Source organism: Muntiacus reevesi, chromosome 3 (assembly GCF_963930625.1).
Source record: "Muntiacus reevesi chromosome 3, mMunRee1.1, whole genome shotgun sequence".
Classification (NCBI taxonomy): domain Eukaryota; kingdom Metazoa; phylum Chordata; class Mammalia; order Artiodactyla; family Cervidae; genus Muntiacus; species Muntiacus reevesi.
This window is the reverse complement of record NC_089251.1, coordinates 140,547,479-140,564,262: the sequence shown is the minus strand read 5'-3', so window position 1 is coordinate 140,564,262 and position 16,784 is coordinate 140,547,479. Positions and strand designations below refer to the sequence as shown.

Genomic DNA, 16,784 nt, shown 5'->3' with positions numbered 1-16,784 from the left:
TAATCCTGTTATTATAAACCCCACACTGCAGATGGGAAAATGCAGTTTAGCGATTTGCCCTGATTTATATTTACAAAGTCAGGACTAAATTCCAGTTTTCTGACTCCAAGTCCCTTGAATTCTCTACCACATCAGTATTCTTCATACTTCATTTCATCCCACTTTCATACATTTTGACCAAATCAGCATTCCATCTGTATAATCATTTCCCTATTATTTACAATGCCTCATGAAGCCATTGCATCTTCTAACAATCTATAATAGAAAAGTGTCTGAAAAAGTATATGTGTGTGTATGTGTGTATATATATCTGAACCACTTTGCTATATACCTGAAACTAACACCACGCTGTAAACCAGCTATACTATAGTAAAAATTTAAGGCTGCATACATTTTAAAATACTTTTCCTATAAATGATCATCAATAAAAATCAATCATAAAATTAAAAACAATATAACCAAAATGATAATATTAACTTTTAGCTGGATGTTTGACTGTCAAAAACTCTGGGTTTGGTTTCTCTTTTCTCTTCATGAAAAAGAAAGAAAGGAAGAAAAATGAAAAAAAGGAAGGAATAAAGAGAGGGAAGGGTGGAGGACAGGACAGAGAAGGGGGAAGAGAAGGAAAAGATTATCAAGCCTTAAGGACACAAAGCTGAGACTTCCTCCTAGTTAGTCAGAAGGACTGAAAGAAAACTGAAAGGGGAATAATAATAAGGCCTCCCAAGGTGATTCTGTTGTTATTTAACGCTGTGCTCCTGAGCCCACAGAGGGTAGCTCACCCTTTGAGAAGCCCTGCCTTGAGCCATGCTTCACCACGCATTATGTTACCATGGGAAGACTTCTGAGATATTGAAATGGGATAAATTAGGAGTTTGAGGTTAATTTATACAAACTACTGTATATAAAACAGATAACCAACAAGGACCTACTGTATAGCACAGGAAACTACACTCAGTATCATTTAACAATCTATAATGGAAAAGGGTCTAAAAATGTACATGTGTGTATGTGTGTGTATATGTGTGTATGTGTGTATATGTGTGTATGTGTGTGTATATGCGTGTATATATATCTGAACCACTTTGCTATACACCTGAAACCAACACCACATTGCAAATCAACTATACTACAATAAAAATTTTTAAATAAAGTATTCCAAGTAAAGCAAATTACTTGAAGGTCCAATATACTGACTTGGACTTAAATAGCACTCTCTAAAGCTCAGGCTTTCCAGCAGACTCCAGGAGAGAGTGGAGGACAGGGAAGCCTGGGGTGCTGCAGTTTACGGGGTCGCGACTGAAACTACAGCAGAGCCCAGGCAGGTTATCTGCAAATCGAGGAGAAAGAGAAGAGATTGCGATGAGATGGCTAATAATCCTCAGATTCGAATATCTGTAAAATCTTAAACTCTATGAATAGGACGCAGAAAAAAAGAGATCATGAATGCAGAAACAAGAAGAAAACACACACCTTGGATAGGAAGACAAATGATCTGCATTCTGTTTCTCTTTCACAGAAGAACTGTGCAAGGACATTTGAGGGCCACATAAAGTCTGCCTGCTTTTTTCTTCTTTCTTTTATTTTCTACCTTTCTTTCTTCCTTTCTAAAGATACTTTCCAGAAATATTTTAATAGCTGTCAATTCATATAGTAATATAAACAATTAAGTTTTTAAAAATTAATAATTAATATATATGCTAACAAGATAATGACGCTGGACCTTTACTTAACACTCAGAGTTTTTTTAAAAAGAAAAAGCAGTTGGAGATTGTAGCAAAGGAGGTATGCCCAGCATCAAGTAATTCAATGGAATAACTGGCTTTTTTAACAGGAAAAGAATGACTTGAAAATCGCCAGCCGGTCAACCTAAAAGATATCTTTAGTAATATCAGGGAGCCAATACAAAAGAATAAAATTTTTTAAACATCCCAAATGTAGAATAGCATCCTGAAAGCATTAGAAAAATGAAGGCCAAGTGCCTTGCTGGCAGTATTTGAGTGCCAAGGGCAAAAAAAAGCCAATTACTTGATTCTCAGGAAAGTACTTTATTATAATGCCCCAGAGTTCTTCACACAAAAAGCATCACTTCCTCAGTGAAACAAGTCATATAAAATCCACTTCCACAAAAAATTAGCAGTTAAAGCAGATAATGGGGTTCTACACAATATGCTTCTATATCAAGACTATGAAACCTCAACAATGGATACATGTTTTTCTTCCATAAAAAGGACCTTTCCCCACCACTGATCAGTTGTGTCTCATGAGTGACAAAAGAAACCCAGACAATGGCAGTCATTTGTTAATGAGGGTTATCTGACCAGAAGAACTTTTTTCTTTTTTTTTTTTTTTTTGGTATTGTCTCATTTCACTCCCATTTCCACCAAGAAGAGGCTGCAAGTTCAGGAAACTTAGAGTCAGTTTCCAAATTGGAAAATGTCGCAAATACCAATAAGGAATAAACATGCTAGGCAGCAACTGCTCAGCCCAGGCGGGGAGAGGGGTACACCAGATGGTCTTTCCAACCCAGATTTCGATGATCTACAACAGAACCTGGATGACTTGGAGAAATTGAGATGCAATTTGGAATCTGCTTTATAAAATAGAATCCCAAACAAAGACATTCAACAAGGCAGAGAAGTCTAAAAAGGAATGAAAATGGATTCCGGGTAAGAAGAGAAATCAAGCCAGCTTGAGACTCATGAAGAAATAAAGTCTGTCCCCCAAATCACAGCATTTTTGGAGGGGAAGGTGACTTAGAGAGCTGACAGTCTGGGGGTCACAAACTCAAATGCATGCTCACCTGGCTAGAGATCAGAAACAAAGCAAGGTAGAAATAGTGGAGACAAGGTTAATTGAAGAGTGCATGATGTGTCTGAAAGCATTCCAATTAAAAAGAAAACTGAAATAGGTATGCTGGCCAAATAAAACAGCTCTTGAAGCCATTTTAGCCTAGGAGCTTCCTGTTTGTATCTGATCATCTGACTGCTCCTAACTCTACCCTACTGTCTACACATGAGGAAACTGAGGACCAGAGAAGTCGTATCATTTGATGATAAGCATGCAATAGTCTTTGCGTGTAGCAGAGCCAAAATGCTAGGATTATATTACACACCAAGATGATGTTAAATGGAAAAAAATGAAAATGACATTAAGTCAAAAATCCTGCATGCCTTTAGGTCAGGTGTACTAAGTTCATATGGTTTATTTTTTCAGAGGCCAAATTATATTACCATCTAGTTAAAACATAAAGCTACTGAGAACTGGGGGAAGATGTACACAAGGAGAGGTTGTGCAAAAAAACAAAACAAAAATCCTAAGTAGTCAGAGTCAGATATTCAGTTTTTCAAAACCCAGTGTTAAGTCCATAATTATCTTTGTCACAACAGTCCTGAGTAAGATGGCAGGTGGAGTTCCTGACTTCTATCATCCAGGCAGTAAAAACAAGGGACATAGAACCCACACGGTTTTATTTTTAAAGGATTCTTTAAAGTTACTGCTCAAGGTTCCTTCTAGATACTCCTCAAAAAGCAAGGTAAGAAAAATCCTTTCCATTCTTGGTATTGGGGAATGTACATATTTTTAAAAATTGGGTAAGCTTAAGACTCTAAAAAAAATAAAAGTGAAATTCCAAGGGAAAAAATTTCATTGAGATATATTAAGTGGTGTGAAATCTCCCCAGGAAATCCATGAAGTCCAGAGAAGGATGACGAGATCCTCCCGTGGGGCAGCTAGAAGCAGATGAGACAAAGAACTGGAAATCTTCTTTCTGGGAGCCCCCCCTTCTGCCAGCCAATGGGACTTTCCTTCCCTGGTTTCTGCGTCTAAGAAACACACAGACACTCCTCAGAAAAAGGAGATGCAGTCTGTACCCACAGCTTGCGTCTCTGACATAAATCTCTCCATAGGTACTGGGCTAAACCTTCAATATGAGGAAACAGTCTTTGAGTTTTATAGCAGCATATGCATGATTCTTCCCCCTCCCCCATAAAACTCCCAACATGAACAACCACATCAAATTATTGCTTTTCAGAGGCCAATTCAAAAACACCCACTTTATCACAGAAAGAATATTCCTTGTGTGTGTGAGTGCTTCCATTATGTCTTATTTGAAGGGGGAAAATGAAATAAAAATCCTATCGGAGATATTTATAGATCTCATAAAACCTGATTCACTCTCATAAGCTGCTATAAGCTCAGTCATCAGGTAAGGCAGAAAAGGCAGGTGTAGTAACCGGCACTGTATTATAGTATATGTACCTAATTCTGGCTCACAAAGAAAAATATCCACATGCTGGAAAAAGTTAGGAAAAGTCACAAGTAAGACTGGAAAGAAAGGGAAGGAGTTGGACATGTGTGTGAGCAAGCCAAGCAAATTCCAAGGGTATCAAAGGAGGCTGAGTTTTGGGGGACAATGGATATTGCGAGTATTTCCCCACTAGTAAGCGCGAATGATTTCATGAAAGCTGCTCTAGTGGGATGGATAAAGAAAATACCATGCCTTTCCATCATTTACCTTCTCTTAGACACTCAAGATGACTAGGGCATTAGAGAAACCACTGATACTATTTAGAAAAAGAGCATTGTGATACTCTGCACTGTTTTCAATGGAAGGAAGGATGGTTGAAAATGGGAAAAAAAATTGTTAAGTGGATCCTTTGTGCCAGACACTGGGCCAGAGAACCAACAGGTCTGCCCTTACTTAGGCATTAGTGTCTCCATTCCACCCACGACAGTATAGACTCAGAGGTGTTGGGTGACTTTCTCAAGGCTCCAACTCTGCCTGATTTCAACACCTCATTTAATTTGACTAATACAAACATTAAGACCTTAAGAAACCCTAGCACAAGTGTTAGTCACTCAGTCATGTCCGACTCTTTGCGACTCCATGGACTGTGGCCCACCAGGTTCCTCTGTCCCTGGGATTCTCCAGGCAAGAATACTGGAGTGGGTTGCCATCCCCTTCTACGACGGATCTTTCTGATCCAGGGATCAAACCTGGATCTCCTGCACTGCAGGTAGATTCTTTACCATCTGAGTCTGTAAGGAGCCCTAGAACAATCCAGTTCTTTTTCAGATGAGAAAATCAAGTCCCAGAAAGAAGACAGGCCACAAAGCTTTCAAATCCATACAGTTCCATTGAGTCCCAAGCCAAGACCTTTTGATTCTGCCTTGGTGTCTCTTTCCTAAGAAGGAGTTGGTATAAATGTAGAAATTCAGAGTCCTGAGCATACTGCCTGCGCTCATTCTGAGCCCAATCTGGCTCAGCCGGTCTTCCAAGTTGTGTGACTTTTGGCAAGTCACCTCTCACCTCAGTGTATCCATCTGTGAAAGGAGGATTAAGCAGAACCTGTATCTCACCAGTTTGACGTGAGGGTTAAATGAAATGATGTATATAACGTGCTCAGATGAGATCATCTCTAGAAATATCTGATACCTATTTGATATTATCCCTGGAGGAGGGCATGGCAACCCTCTCCAGTACTCTTGCCTGGAGAATCCCATGGACAGAGGAGGCTGGTGGGCTACAGTCCACAGGGTCACCAAGAGTCAGACACGAGTGAAGCAACTTAGCACAGGTATTATTATGATGCTTGCTATGGTGATAGATAGAATGGCCAAGTTGAAAGAAGGAAGAGGAAAGAATGTTCCACCACGGGTTTTGCAACTCATCTGCTTTGCAGCCACACGAAGACAACTTGCTTCATCTTCCTCTGCCCCATTTTTCTCACCTCTGAATGGGAAATTCTGTAATATCTGCCTGTTCCTTAGTTACAGAAAGAAGGTGCCAGTGACAAGAGATCCTGATCAAAACACCCTGAGTCCTTGGGAGCAAAAGCTCAATACAGATGTCTGTTAGATTCTTACAAGCCAACATGAACAACCCTATCACAGAGGAAACCATCTCTTGGTCCATATTAAAGAAAGAAAGAAATTTAACGCAGGGAGGTAAATGCACAGGGGAGGGCCGGGTCATCTTGGAAAGCAGAAGGCAAAGCCAAAGACTCAGTGTGACACTGAGCGAGCAGCGTCTGAGGGAGCTCACGGGAGAATCAGCTCTGCACAGGGGGCTCCTCGCGGAAGACATCCTTCACCCCTTAGACAGGAGCTGTGCTCTCTGAACAGGGTCTACAGCGGCCCTAGGAACAAACACTAAGAGCTCAAAAGGGAGGGATGGGGCCATCTATTTCCACTCCTTTGTATGCCAAGCAAATCTGCCGCCTCTCCAAAAATAAGAGTCAGCACTCTGACCAGTCCATTGAATTCCCGCAACCTGAGCTCTGGAAGGTGAGCATGAACGCAGGGTCAGGAGCAGGCAGGCACTCCCTTGCCGAGCGATTGCTCCACGGCTAATTGCCGTTTTCACAGCTGGGTTGAGCTTTCCAAAAGATATCCTTCAACCCTGAGCTCTGCGCTCCTCTCCTGATGTTCTCTCTTGCCAACCATACCCCCATCAAAGACAGTTTATAGATGAAAGGATGCAGCTACAGTACATACATTTTTGCAAACATCACAGTTTGAAATCGAGGCCTTTCTAAGGTTTCTTTGTGAACATCACCACATGCCCACAGTCATTACCACAAGAGCTAAAGCCTTCTATGGACGAGGAGGCGGCCTCCTTGCCTGAAAGTCCTCAGTGGCAATTCTTCTACAGTTTATTTTTGCTCCTCTTACTAGAAACATAGGTCCTTTGAAATTCTTTATAAACAGAGTCGACTTGCAAACAGTAAAGTCAGGAAGAAATCTGTTGAACTGCTACCTAATACCTATCTGGCATCATCCAACAGATGTTCATGCATGCATCCATCCCTTTAAAACCACAGAGCGGGCTGAGGTAAGTGGAAAATGATGGTCGAGAGCCTGCCGAGAATGAATTATTTGAAGCACAGCACGGCTAGAGTTTAGTAACCACCACCACAAAGGTACCAGAAATGGAATTTGACCAGGTTAAGCAAACCTCTAGTGGGTCAGAGGAAATGTAAGCTAAATGAGACTGTACTCAACACTTTAGGGTAAGGGAAAGCAAAACAAGAAAGATCAAACAACACTTGGACAGTTGCTATTAACCAAGGAGCTGGATGAAGTATACCCACCACTACCCTGCTTTATTATAAACCTCTTTTACATGTAGCTTCCAAGTTATACAAGAAAAAAATATTTCCATATAAGGAGTAGCCAACTACAACTCTGATATATCTGATATTAACCTTCCATAGATTAGTAGCTCAAAGCCTTGGCTGCATATTGGAATCACCCAGAAGATTATAAAAAAACAAAAAAACACGCATGCCTGGGTTCCACCCAAAGGAATACTGATATAATTGGTATTCTGGGGTACAACCACAGTTGTGAATCATCACTGCACACATAGTCAAATCTTAAGTCACAGTCATATCTTAAGTCCTAAATATCCACTGAATATCTACCATGTGCATGGCTTTCTAAGAACCTGGAGGGTTATGTATTAAAAGTTTATTCTCAGAATTATAAGCAAGGCATGGAGTTTGCTCCAAATCATACAATCTAACTGGAAAAACAGGGTAATGGGGAAAAAAGAAAAACCATATTACAGGACAAAACTGAAAAGCATCATGAGGAAGTAGAAAGTTCTACACAAGAGTGTAGAAACAGTAGCAGCTACTGTTGGCAAAGGGAAAGGGAGGGAGTTTCCTGGACAATGTGGCAACCATCTGAAAGTCAAAGGATGGGTAGAATTTGGACAAAGAGACTCACGGGGGGAAAGGAAAAAGAAGGGAAAAGGCTGAAGGAGATGACATAAATGAAGACAGAAGCAGAAGTACAATCATTCCATTTGTATGGCAGCTCACATGGTAACAGAGGGGAGACTTGTGACTACTACCTAGACTCAGTCTAGGACTATCGTGACTCTGAGAAGCTTGGCTTCATCATATGCAAAACAGGGAAACACTGACAATTTCAAACATGGTGATTGAGGTAGAAAGTCAATCCAGGCGAGGTGGCCAGGCTGTCCTGGGGCAATAGCAGAGCGAGAAGAAAGCAGACTGGGTGCAGTACTGTAAGAATCAAATCAAGGGAATTTTTCAAGCAATTACAGTCAAGGGAAAGAGAGGAGCCAAAGACGACAGAACCTTCAAACTTGGGTCCCAGAAGAGAGATTAGTAAAAGAAACAGGGAAGCCAGGAAAAGGAGGACAGACTGGATGAGCTCACACTTTGGGAATATATTCAGCTGAGGTCATCATGGGACAATCCCAGAAGTTTTTAGTGTCAGCCCCATGCTTCCAATTCCAAACTGTGAGCCTGAACTCAGGAAGATACCGGAGGTGGACATGTAGATTACAGCTTTGACAAAATAAAGAAGTCTCCATTTGGGAAGCAAACTTCAGTTTCTAAGATCTTAGAGGTGAAGCCAGTCTGTGAGACAAGTTCCAACAGAGAATTTTCACCATCATCACTACCAGAGATTGGGTGGAGAAGGGCCAAAAGTTGCAGGGAAGTAGCGTGAAGAGCTACTTAGTGAGGAAGTTTCCTTTCCTCACTAGGGTCACTGAAAATTAGGTCAGCTTCATCCTTCCAGCCCCACAGGACTTTTTTAAAAACACAAAGAAGTTGACTCTCTTCCCAACTGCTTATCACAATGTGCAATATTTTTTTGTTTAAATTTGTAAAACATTACAACTTCACTGCCCATCCAACCCTCTCAAGAAATCTTAAAACACTTCAGAAAAGCTTTTCCTGAATTGGCATATGATAACTGCTACAGTTTCACGCAGTCTCTTAGTTGGCAAGTTGTCAGAGACAAAGCATTTCACCATTTTGCACTTGACGCTTTCCACATAAAACCCCAGTTCCACCATCCATCCAGCTCCCTACCACATCCATCTCAATGCACCTCCTTACTCTCACTCCATTTGTTATCATTTAAGTGACAGCACTTTTTGTCATAGGGCTGGAGTTGTAATTGGGGGCTTTTGTTTTGTCTTTTTAATACAGTGTACATTTTCCAGGTTACCACACATTATTAAAAGTGGAAAAGAGATAAAATGACACACATAAGCTGTCTCCAAGATATTCGATAGCTTGGTTTAGGGCCCAGACAATCCCCAAATTTCATCTACAAGTACTGTTCAAAGTAAAAACGGGATTTTCTTGACTCCTTTTAAGGGGAGACAGGGCAGGAAAGAGGAAGAAAGATGAGAAGTAACTCAAAATATATTCAGAACAACATGATGAAAAGCAAACAAATGGATCATGTGGATATCTGAAAGAGTCTGGGGCCTAGGACCGCCATCCATGCTAACAACAGCTGGGGGACCTTGGAAGGTTCAGTGTTTCATTTGGCTTCAACAATCACTTGGTCCTAGCCTAGTGTTTTAAAGAAACCAAGAGCCTTCTTTCAGGATTTGAAATTCTAAGATTATCTGCATCTAGCTTTGATACCAGACCCGGGGCCTGACTTTCAATATGACCCTTAGGAAATGTCAATAAACCCATATTCAGAAATAGATATTGCATACGGCTCTACATTAATTATTTTAATGACCTATAATCATTTCCGAATGACACAGACACGGATGCTGTTTCCTGGCCATTACGGACATGTGTATTCACACTGTCTACTCATCTGCCCTCAAAGGGCCACCAGCCCCATTACCCCATTAGCTAAAAAACAAAAGCACAACGGAACTTAGTAAATCTCAAGTATGTTCTATAAACAAGATTGTAACAAGGTGAGGCTATATAGAGAGGCATGGGTCAGTACTCAAATACCGGACCTAAAATCTCTTTTTTTGGCAATGGTGTTCTAATAGTTCATTACTTAATTTTGAACACGCTCACTCTCCCCTACTGGAGTCAAGCTCATACAGGGCAGAGCCTATAGCCAATTCAAATTCACATCACCCAAACAGTATTTTGCACATAACCAAAGTAAAGGAATGAAGTACTGACTGTGAAATACTTTCCATATTTTCATATAAATAGAGAAAAGCCCACGAGGTGTGACTGAGCGCCTCGACCAGCTCAGTCAGCAGTGTGAATCACTATGAAATCATAAGTCACTCCCATGTCAAGCAGGCTGATCCTAGGCGGATCTCGAAGCTGCTGCGGACCCTCAGCTGTCCCTCTATATGTCACGCACGTGGTGGATGGGGACAGCTGGAAGCTGCTCTAATGGAGAGTGCAGCAGACACAATACACTCAGCAGGACCAAGTTCTCAGGGTCACAACACAATACCAAGTGAGGAAAACAAAAAGGTACCAAGGCAGGAGAAAGGATTCTCCAAATTTCCAGCAGAAAACAAAAGTGAAAGAACAAGAAAGGAGAGGAACAAGATGATGACCAATTTCAGGTAAAAACCTGTTCTAGTAATGCAGGACTTGATTTGGGGAACACTTAAATTGAATGAGGAGAGTTTCTCCTGTGGGTGTGTGATGTTCTAAAATAAGCACACAGTGTATCCGGGCAGAGGAGTATTTCTTAACTTGCAGATGTTGCATGTAACATTAATGATTAGCTGCTGTTTCTTGTTCCACTGACTTCAACACCTTTAGTGCTTGTAGAGCTTCCTAATCACTGTTCTTGGTAAGATCTGGCGACCTGGGTTAAAATATTTCTACCTGCTCATGCAAAGGAAGCACTCAGCTGATCTGGGAAAACAGGGGTTTATTTGTAGAGAGATACATCTCCACCGCTCACCCTCTGGCACTGCTCAGGTTACGTTGTGGAGCTGTCCTAAACTTTCAGCAAATCTCTGTCCCAACATACATGCTAACTGATAGACTGAGTGAACCGGAATCACAGAGGCATTCTCTGCATTTGCCAATCATGGAGGCCAGTGAAGGTGACTGAAAACTCCTGGCATGCTACTGTCAAACTGCAGAGAGAGGGGGTGTCTGCCACCCCATGTGGCTAGTTACCCTATCAACATGAGTCATTTGGGGCTGGCTGGAGGAAACTGCCTTCCCTCCCCAATAAGCATAGGCTCATTAAAGAATTCTGCATTGCCTTCTTGTACTCAGAAAGTTAAAATGCGGGAATTCTCTGATGGGAGAAGAATCTGAAGATTTATAAGAGAATGGCAACTAAAAGCTCCATTAGGACCCTTTCTAACTATTTCCATTTAAGTGGAGAGGCAAATAGCCCCCACTGGCATTTATATTTAGAATGGGCTGAGAGGGAGGAAGAGCGCATTTTGAACACTGAAGGTCTCTGACATATCCATACATAAATCATTTCAGGGTGAGGTGTCACAGTGCATCTTCTGCTCTGCCCTTTGAATGGACTGGACCCCAACATCGCATTCTCCTCAGGGTAGGGAGTGGGGGTGGGGGTTACATGGAGAACAAAGAAGTCAGCACTTCCTTTACCCCCTCTCCCGCAACTAAAGACAGATGTAGTTAAAAAAAAAAAATCTGCATTGTAACACTCATTCACTTTAAAATACCAAACTGAAATAGGTAGACTCAATGATCATGTTTGAGAAACCCTAAATCTACACAGAGATGTATCTATTTAGAAGAACATGGAAATAAATCTGTTAAAGAAAGGCTAAGTGTGTGATTGATGGCATTCACATGTGCTTTCATTTGTAAAGCTACATTTATTTAGTGACTGCATCCTTATAAAGGAAATCTGGGTAACAGGGGCAGTTCCAATTTTTTTTTTTCATCTGCCAAGTCACTGTTTCAAATTTTTTAAAAAATAGGCTTATGGTAACTAAAGAACGCACAAATCACATACAATAAATAAATAAATAAAAAACCAGCTATTTTATCCTTTCAGTGTGGTTAGCAAGGCTCCTTTGTGTCTACAAATTTCCCTGGGTGGTGCTGTTGCCAAGAAATTCTAATTCACGACAAGGTTTTCTGCAAACTGGGGACAGAGGCAAACCTGCGGGTGCAGGGACCCTACAGTTTGCTTTGTCTTTCTGGCTGAGCCAGCACCTGGCTGCTCAGGCCTGTAGAAGGCAGTGCAAAGGCACGATCCCTGTGCAGAAGAAGCAACGTAGCTAACAGACCAAATCCTATCCCTTGCACCATGAGGCTATTCTTGGAAGGCAACCATTTTTGTAGGTTGTCCCCTAGAGATGCTTCATACCAAAGGCCCTTGCAAAAAGTGGTTCAGGGTGCCTGTCACCAAGATGAAATTGCAGTGTTATGGGGACGCTGCAGTTCTTACAGTAGCCAAGTATGCCATTAGTTTAAAACAATGGGAGAGTGGGGGAGGAGGGAGGAATGTTCTATGATTTATTTATTTGTTTCCAGTAGCAGTGGAAAATTTTCTCTGAGCACAAGGGAGGCCTGCAACTGACCCCATCTGCCAATTATGAATCAGCATTAACAACAAACATAATTCCATAAGAGTTTTCCAGTAAACACACCATGCTCCTCAATGGCATGAAGCAAGGCTAAGTGTAAATAAGACTTAGAACATCATTACTTGACCGGCACTCATGAAATAGCAGTCTAGGTATGAAGAATATATCCAAATTCTAAAAGTGTTTGTAGCTTCCCAAAGAAAAATAACCATCAATATTGTATTAAATCCTTCTTCATCTTCCAAATCAGCAGCGCATCCAAAAAAAGCATGATTTCTGATGGCGACAGAGCTCATGAATGGGTCCCCCATTATCCATCATCAAGTGGTACTCTATACACACTACGCTAGCTTCTGTCCTACCTTTGACTTTTTTTTTTTACTTTTGCTCAGACAGCTCTTGGAAAATTTCCTGCAAGTTTCCGAAGGGCTTAAGGCTGGTGGCCTTAGGAGTTGTGCGTCAGCTGAATTCCATAAAATAATAGACCACATAAGCACAGCGTAATTTACAGTTATATGACAAGCAGGGATGATGTTACTTGAGCCAAGTGCTTAAGTATGCAGTCAGAGCCCAGGAATGGAGAGCTGTTAATGTAGGATGTCCATCTGGATTTAAAAATTATACCGGCAACGATTTTCAGAGTTGGCACTGGATGTGGCTAAGACATGATTGTCCCAAAACCCAATGTCAAAATGATGATCCCTGTGACAGGAGATCCATGACAAGCTCACTGACTGTTAAGCAGGACAATTATCTCAGGCAAGAGTTTAAAATAAAACCTCCATCCTTAATTTTCAAATGCACAGATGTTCTTGGGTTTATCATCCAAGCCAGTCTTTCTTACGAACCAAATCAGATTATTGGAATCTCTGCATTTCGCTCATCTCCTCAAGGTACACTGTTCACTTTCAGAAGTACATCTAATAATTGCTCCTCATTTGACCTCTAAAATCTGATTACCCCAGAGCATCAGGAAACTTCCTCCGGCCTGGGGTTCTTTGTAGCAACCTTCCTGAGCTGATTTGAGCAAAGGAGACTTACAATTTCACCATCTGATGGTTGATTTGGAACCAACAGTTGCATGTAACCACCTTCCCCTCCTTTATACTCAGAAGCGGCACAGGGGAGGGCGTAGGGAGAGAGAAATAGTTGGAGGTATGTTGGAGGTATGTCACCAGTATGAACTTGGGGGGCCCAGTCACCTTTACAGAAAGCATTTGTGACTAAGGAGTCCAGAGAAGCAAGCTCCTTGGAGTGACAGCTCACTTAGGACTGTGTTCTCACAAGTTACATTTCAGTATGGACGATGAGCATGCTTCTGAAAGAGTATGGTAAATGATCTGAAGGTGAGGGTAACAGGCAGTAGGACAGGATTAAGGCAAGAAATAGGGAAGGAGGTGCAGTGGGCTGAAATTCCTTTGCCCACAGATAGAAACTAAGCTAGAGGTTCCTTGAAGGCGGTGAGATGAAGTGAGGAGGAGCGGGGTTGGGAGGTGGAGAGAAAAGCAGAGAAGGCGTCTGAGGAAACAATAGATCTGATACATCCTCTAATTATCAAACCAATGATGTTTCCTCATAGATCTAGATGTTCTCATGGATGGTCTAACCAGATCTAGAAAGGCAGGTTTCCTCTGGAGAGGCCTTCCCCAAAAAGCAGGCTTTACTACTGTGAAAACTTGAACGAAAACAAAGTTGGGTGATTCATCAGGCGGGAACGTTGTAACAAATAAAGCCAACTTTCTTTCCTCCAACCCTACTTAACAGTTAGTCACAAACAGGGGCTGCCTAAGTCAACAGATTCTCTTCCCTAACCAGTCTAGACAGTTGTTAATAGGCAACCAATTCAACACCAGTGGGCTGACAGTGTGAAACGAAGACTATTTCTGAAAATGAAATTCTGGCAACCTTTTGGTTTAATTAGCATGTGAAATAAAAGGAGGAAAAAGCTCCAGTGAGACCCTTCATGAGGCAGTCTCATCAAGGATGGAGGAAAGGATGCACTGGAGAAATGCCTTATGCTAAAAAAAAAAGTGTACGCTGTGTGTGCCTTTAGAGAAAGACAAAGTCAAACACATCTGCCAGCATCCTCAGGCAGGAATGCATGTGTGGACCCACAGACACCAGAGACCAGTATCCGGAGAAACTCCAGCCTGGAAGAATCAGGGGAGTAACAGCAATTAGTAACAATGGTACAGAGGATCACCTCCTTACACCGAAAACCAAACCTCACTCGCTAAAGCAGCGACTGTTACATCCTTAGACTCAAGCCGGCAAATCCCGCTTTGGATCCTGGCAGAGGAAATCCAGTCGTTCAATAGCCTTAACAAGCTGCTGTCACGAAGCAGAGAAGTTACATGAGCAGCCACACATCAAGCCTCTCGCAGCCCTCCCCAAGGGCAAGCACGTTTCTCCAAGACGGACTGTGCACGCTCACACTTCCACCGTGCAAATCTTAATTGTCTTCTTGGACTTTCCATGATACACATTGTAGAATTTTGAAAGAATACTAAAGCATACTCGTGTCCCTCCACCTTCCCCCCATCCACCATCTTTCCTGAAGAATGTCCCCTCAGCAGCTCCCAATCCTTACTGAGAAAAACCACTGTTTCTGCAGCAGATCTAGCACTTTCCACTGACCAGCACTTTCATTATTCCACTTCACAAAGCCCAGTGAACTTGTCACCAACCCCACTTCCCCCTCCGTGGGACATCTAGCCAACTTGGCATTGGTGCCCTTCAGCATCTTAAGAGTTTCTTAACTAGTCCTCTAAGACAAAGTCAGAGGTATGGAAGCACACACCACCCTTTGTCGGAGGTTGTGCTAAGTGGAGAGGGACACCAACCGAGAGAGGGAAGCAAGGACACACGCAGAGAGTGATCTCTTTCCGCGGATCTTGCACTGGGGAAACCTACAATGCATGGTCAGCACTAGATAGATATATCTTCCCGTCCTCCTCCAAGATATCCTTGAGTACCTTTTATAACTGGGTTCCTCGTCCTCCTGCCCACCTTCTAATCTCAAAATCAAGTTCCTATTCTTTATTGACACTCGCTAATTACTAGGAAAACACCCCGCTTCGCTCTTACCGCCCCCCCACCCCCCCGCATCTGACGGCCGTCAGCACCAGTTGAAAGAGATGAACCTGATTTAAGGTACCAAGTAGGTACAGCTAGAGCATGTAGGGACGCGGTAGCTGTCTGCGATGGCTCGTTAAGCCCCAAACCAGCTTCCCACCCGGCTCCTCCGAACCCCAGAAGTTAGGCAGGTCTCTGTTGGGGGACAGTGAGCCCAACAAAATGTGCACAAGGATGTGTGTTGGTGACTGAAACGCAGGCAGCTCGGACCGGCTGCTCAGCTCGGCACACTATACGGGGTTAGGGGGTGGGTGGAGAGGTAAGCATATGACTGTTTCCGAAAACATTTTCAACAACAGACAGCCAAAAGGGGGGTAAAAAATTAAACAAACAAACAAAAAAATTCAACCCCAAGCCCACACCAACGCAGCCCCTGCGAGTCCGCCGCCACCACACGATTTACACAAGTAATTTAAATCATTCACCTGCTGCCAGGTCTCCTCCAGGGATGGCAAAGCTGAGAAGTAGCCGGTGTCGTGGACAAGTTGTAGCTCCTGGAATATACTATAACTAGCCAACACGTCCATGTTGCTGCTGCCGGGCAAAACGGGAGGAGAAACCCTCCCCCGAACACAGTTGGGTCTGTTTGTTTGTCAGTCTGTCTGGCTCACCCCCCAAGAAGGCAGACATCCAGTGGCCCTTTTGTTTTGTTTTGTTTCAGTCAACTAAAAAGGAAAAAAAAAAAAAAAAAAATCAATGCAGGAGAGAGGGAGAGAGGAGGTGAGAGAGGAGAGACTGAGTGGGGTGGATGGAGAGAAGCATCCAGCGTGTACAGTGCAGACGGCTGCCAGGAAAAGGGGACTTCTCCACGGGAGTAACAATTCCCTTCCAGGGCTCTAATCACTCCAGCTCGTGGATCAGGAAGGGGGATGCAAACTCACTGATACGAAGCTGCCATCTATTTCTGCAGCGCTGTTCGCTCCTAATGCAATCTTTGCTCTTTATTTTGGGAGGTTGCATTTTTTTTTTCTCGCGATCGCTTCTCTCCCCCCCGCTCTCCTTCCCTCCCCACCCCCACCCCATCCTTGCTAGTTTGTAGTCTCTCCCCCTCCTCCTCCTTTTCTCCTCCTCCTGCTCTTCCCCCCTCCCCAAACTCCCTCCCTCCGCCCCGCTCTCCGCGCAGCCGTGGGATCTCGGAGGAGGGCGTCCATTAGGCCGCGTGTGACCATGTAAGGTAAACAGGGGGCTCATGAAGTCACTCAGGACCAATGGGGAGCGCGAAGCGGGACCTGGGGCGGGGCTCGGCCCTGGCGGCGGGCGCCGATTGGCGAGCTGCGAATCTCCCCGCTGCCTTACAAGGCGGTGCGAGGCGAGCTATTTTTAGAGGGCTATATAAGGGGGTTGAGGC

At 43.0% G+C, this 16,784-nt stretch overlaps 1 protein-coding gene across 3 annotated transcripts in view; it reads right to left on the bottom strand.

Moving 5' to 3' along the window:
* Nucleotides 1-16,427, bottom strand: part of KLF7 (KLF transcription factor 7) — a 103,553-nt gene extending 87,126 nt beyond the window's left edge. For 2 of the 3 annotated variants that reach the window (XM_065930721.1, XM_065930720.1), the window contains exon 1: nt 15,862-16,422. In XM_065930721.1, coding sequence (XP_065786793.1) covers nt 15,862-15,963 — 102 coding nt within the window. In that variant the 5' untranslated portion in view covers nt 15,964-16,422. Of the gene's footprint in view, nt 1-15,861 lie in introns of all 3 variants that reach the window. The other variant, XM_065930719.1, reaches the window with a different exon arrangement.
* Between the last annotated feature and the right edge of the window lie 357 nt (nt 16,428-16,784).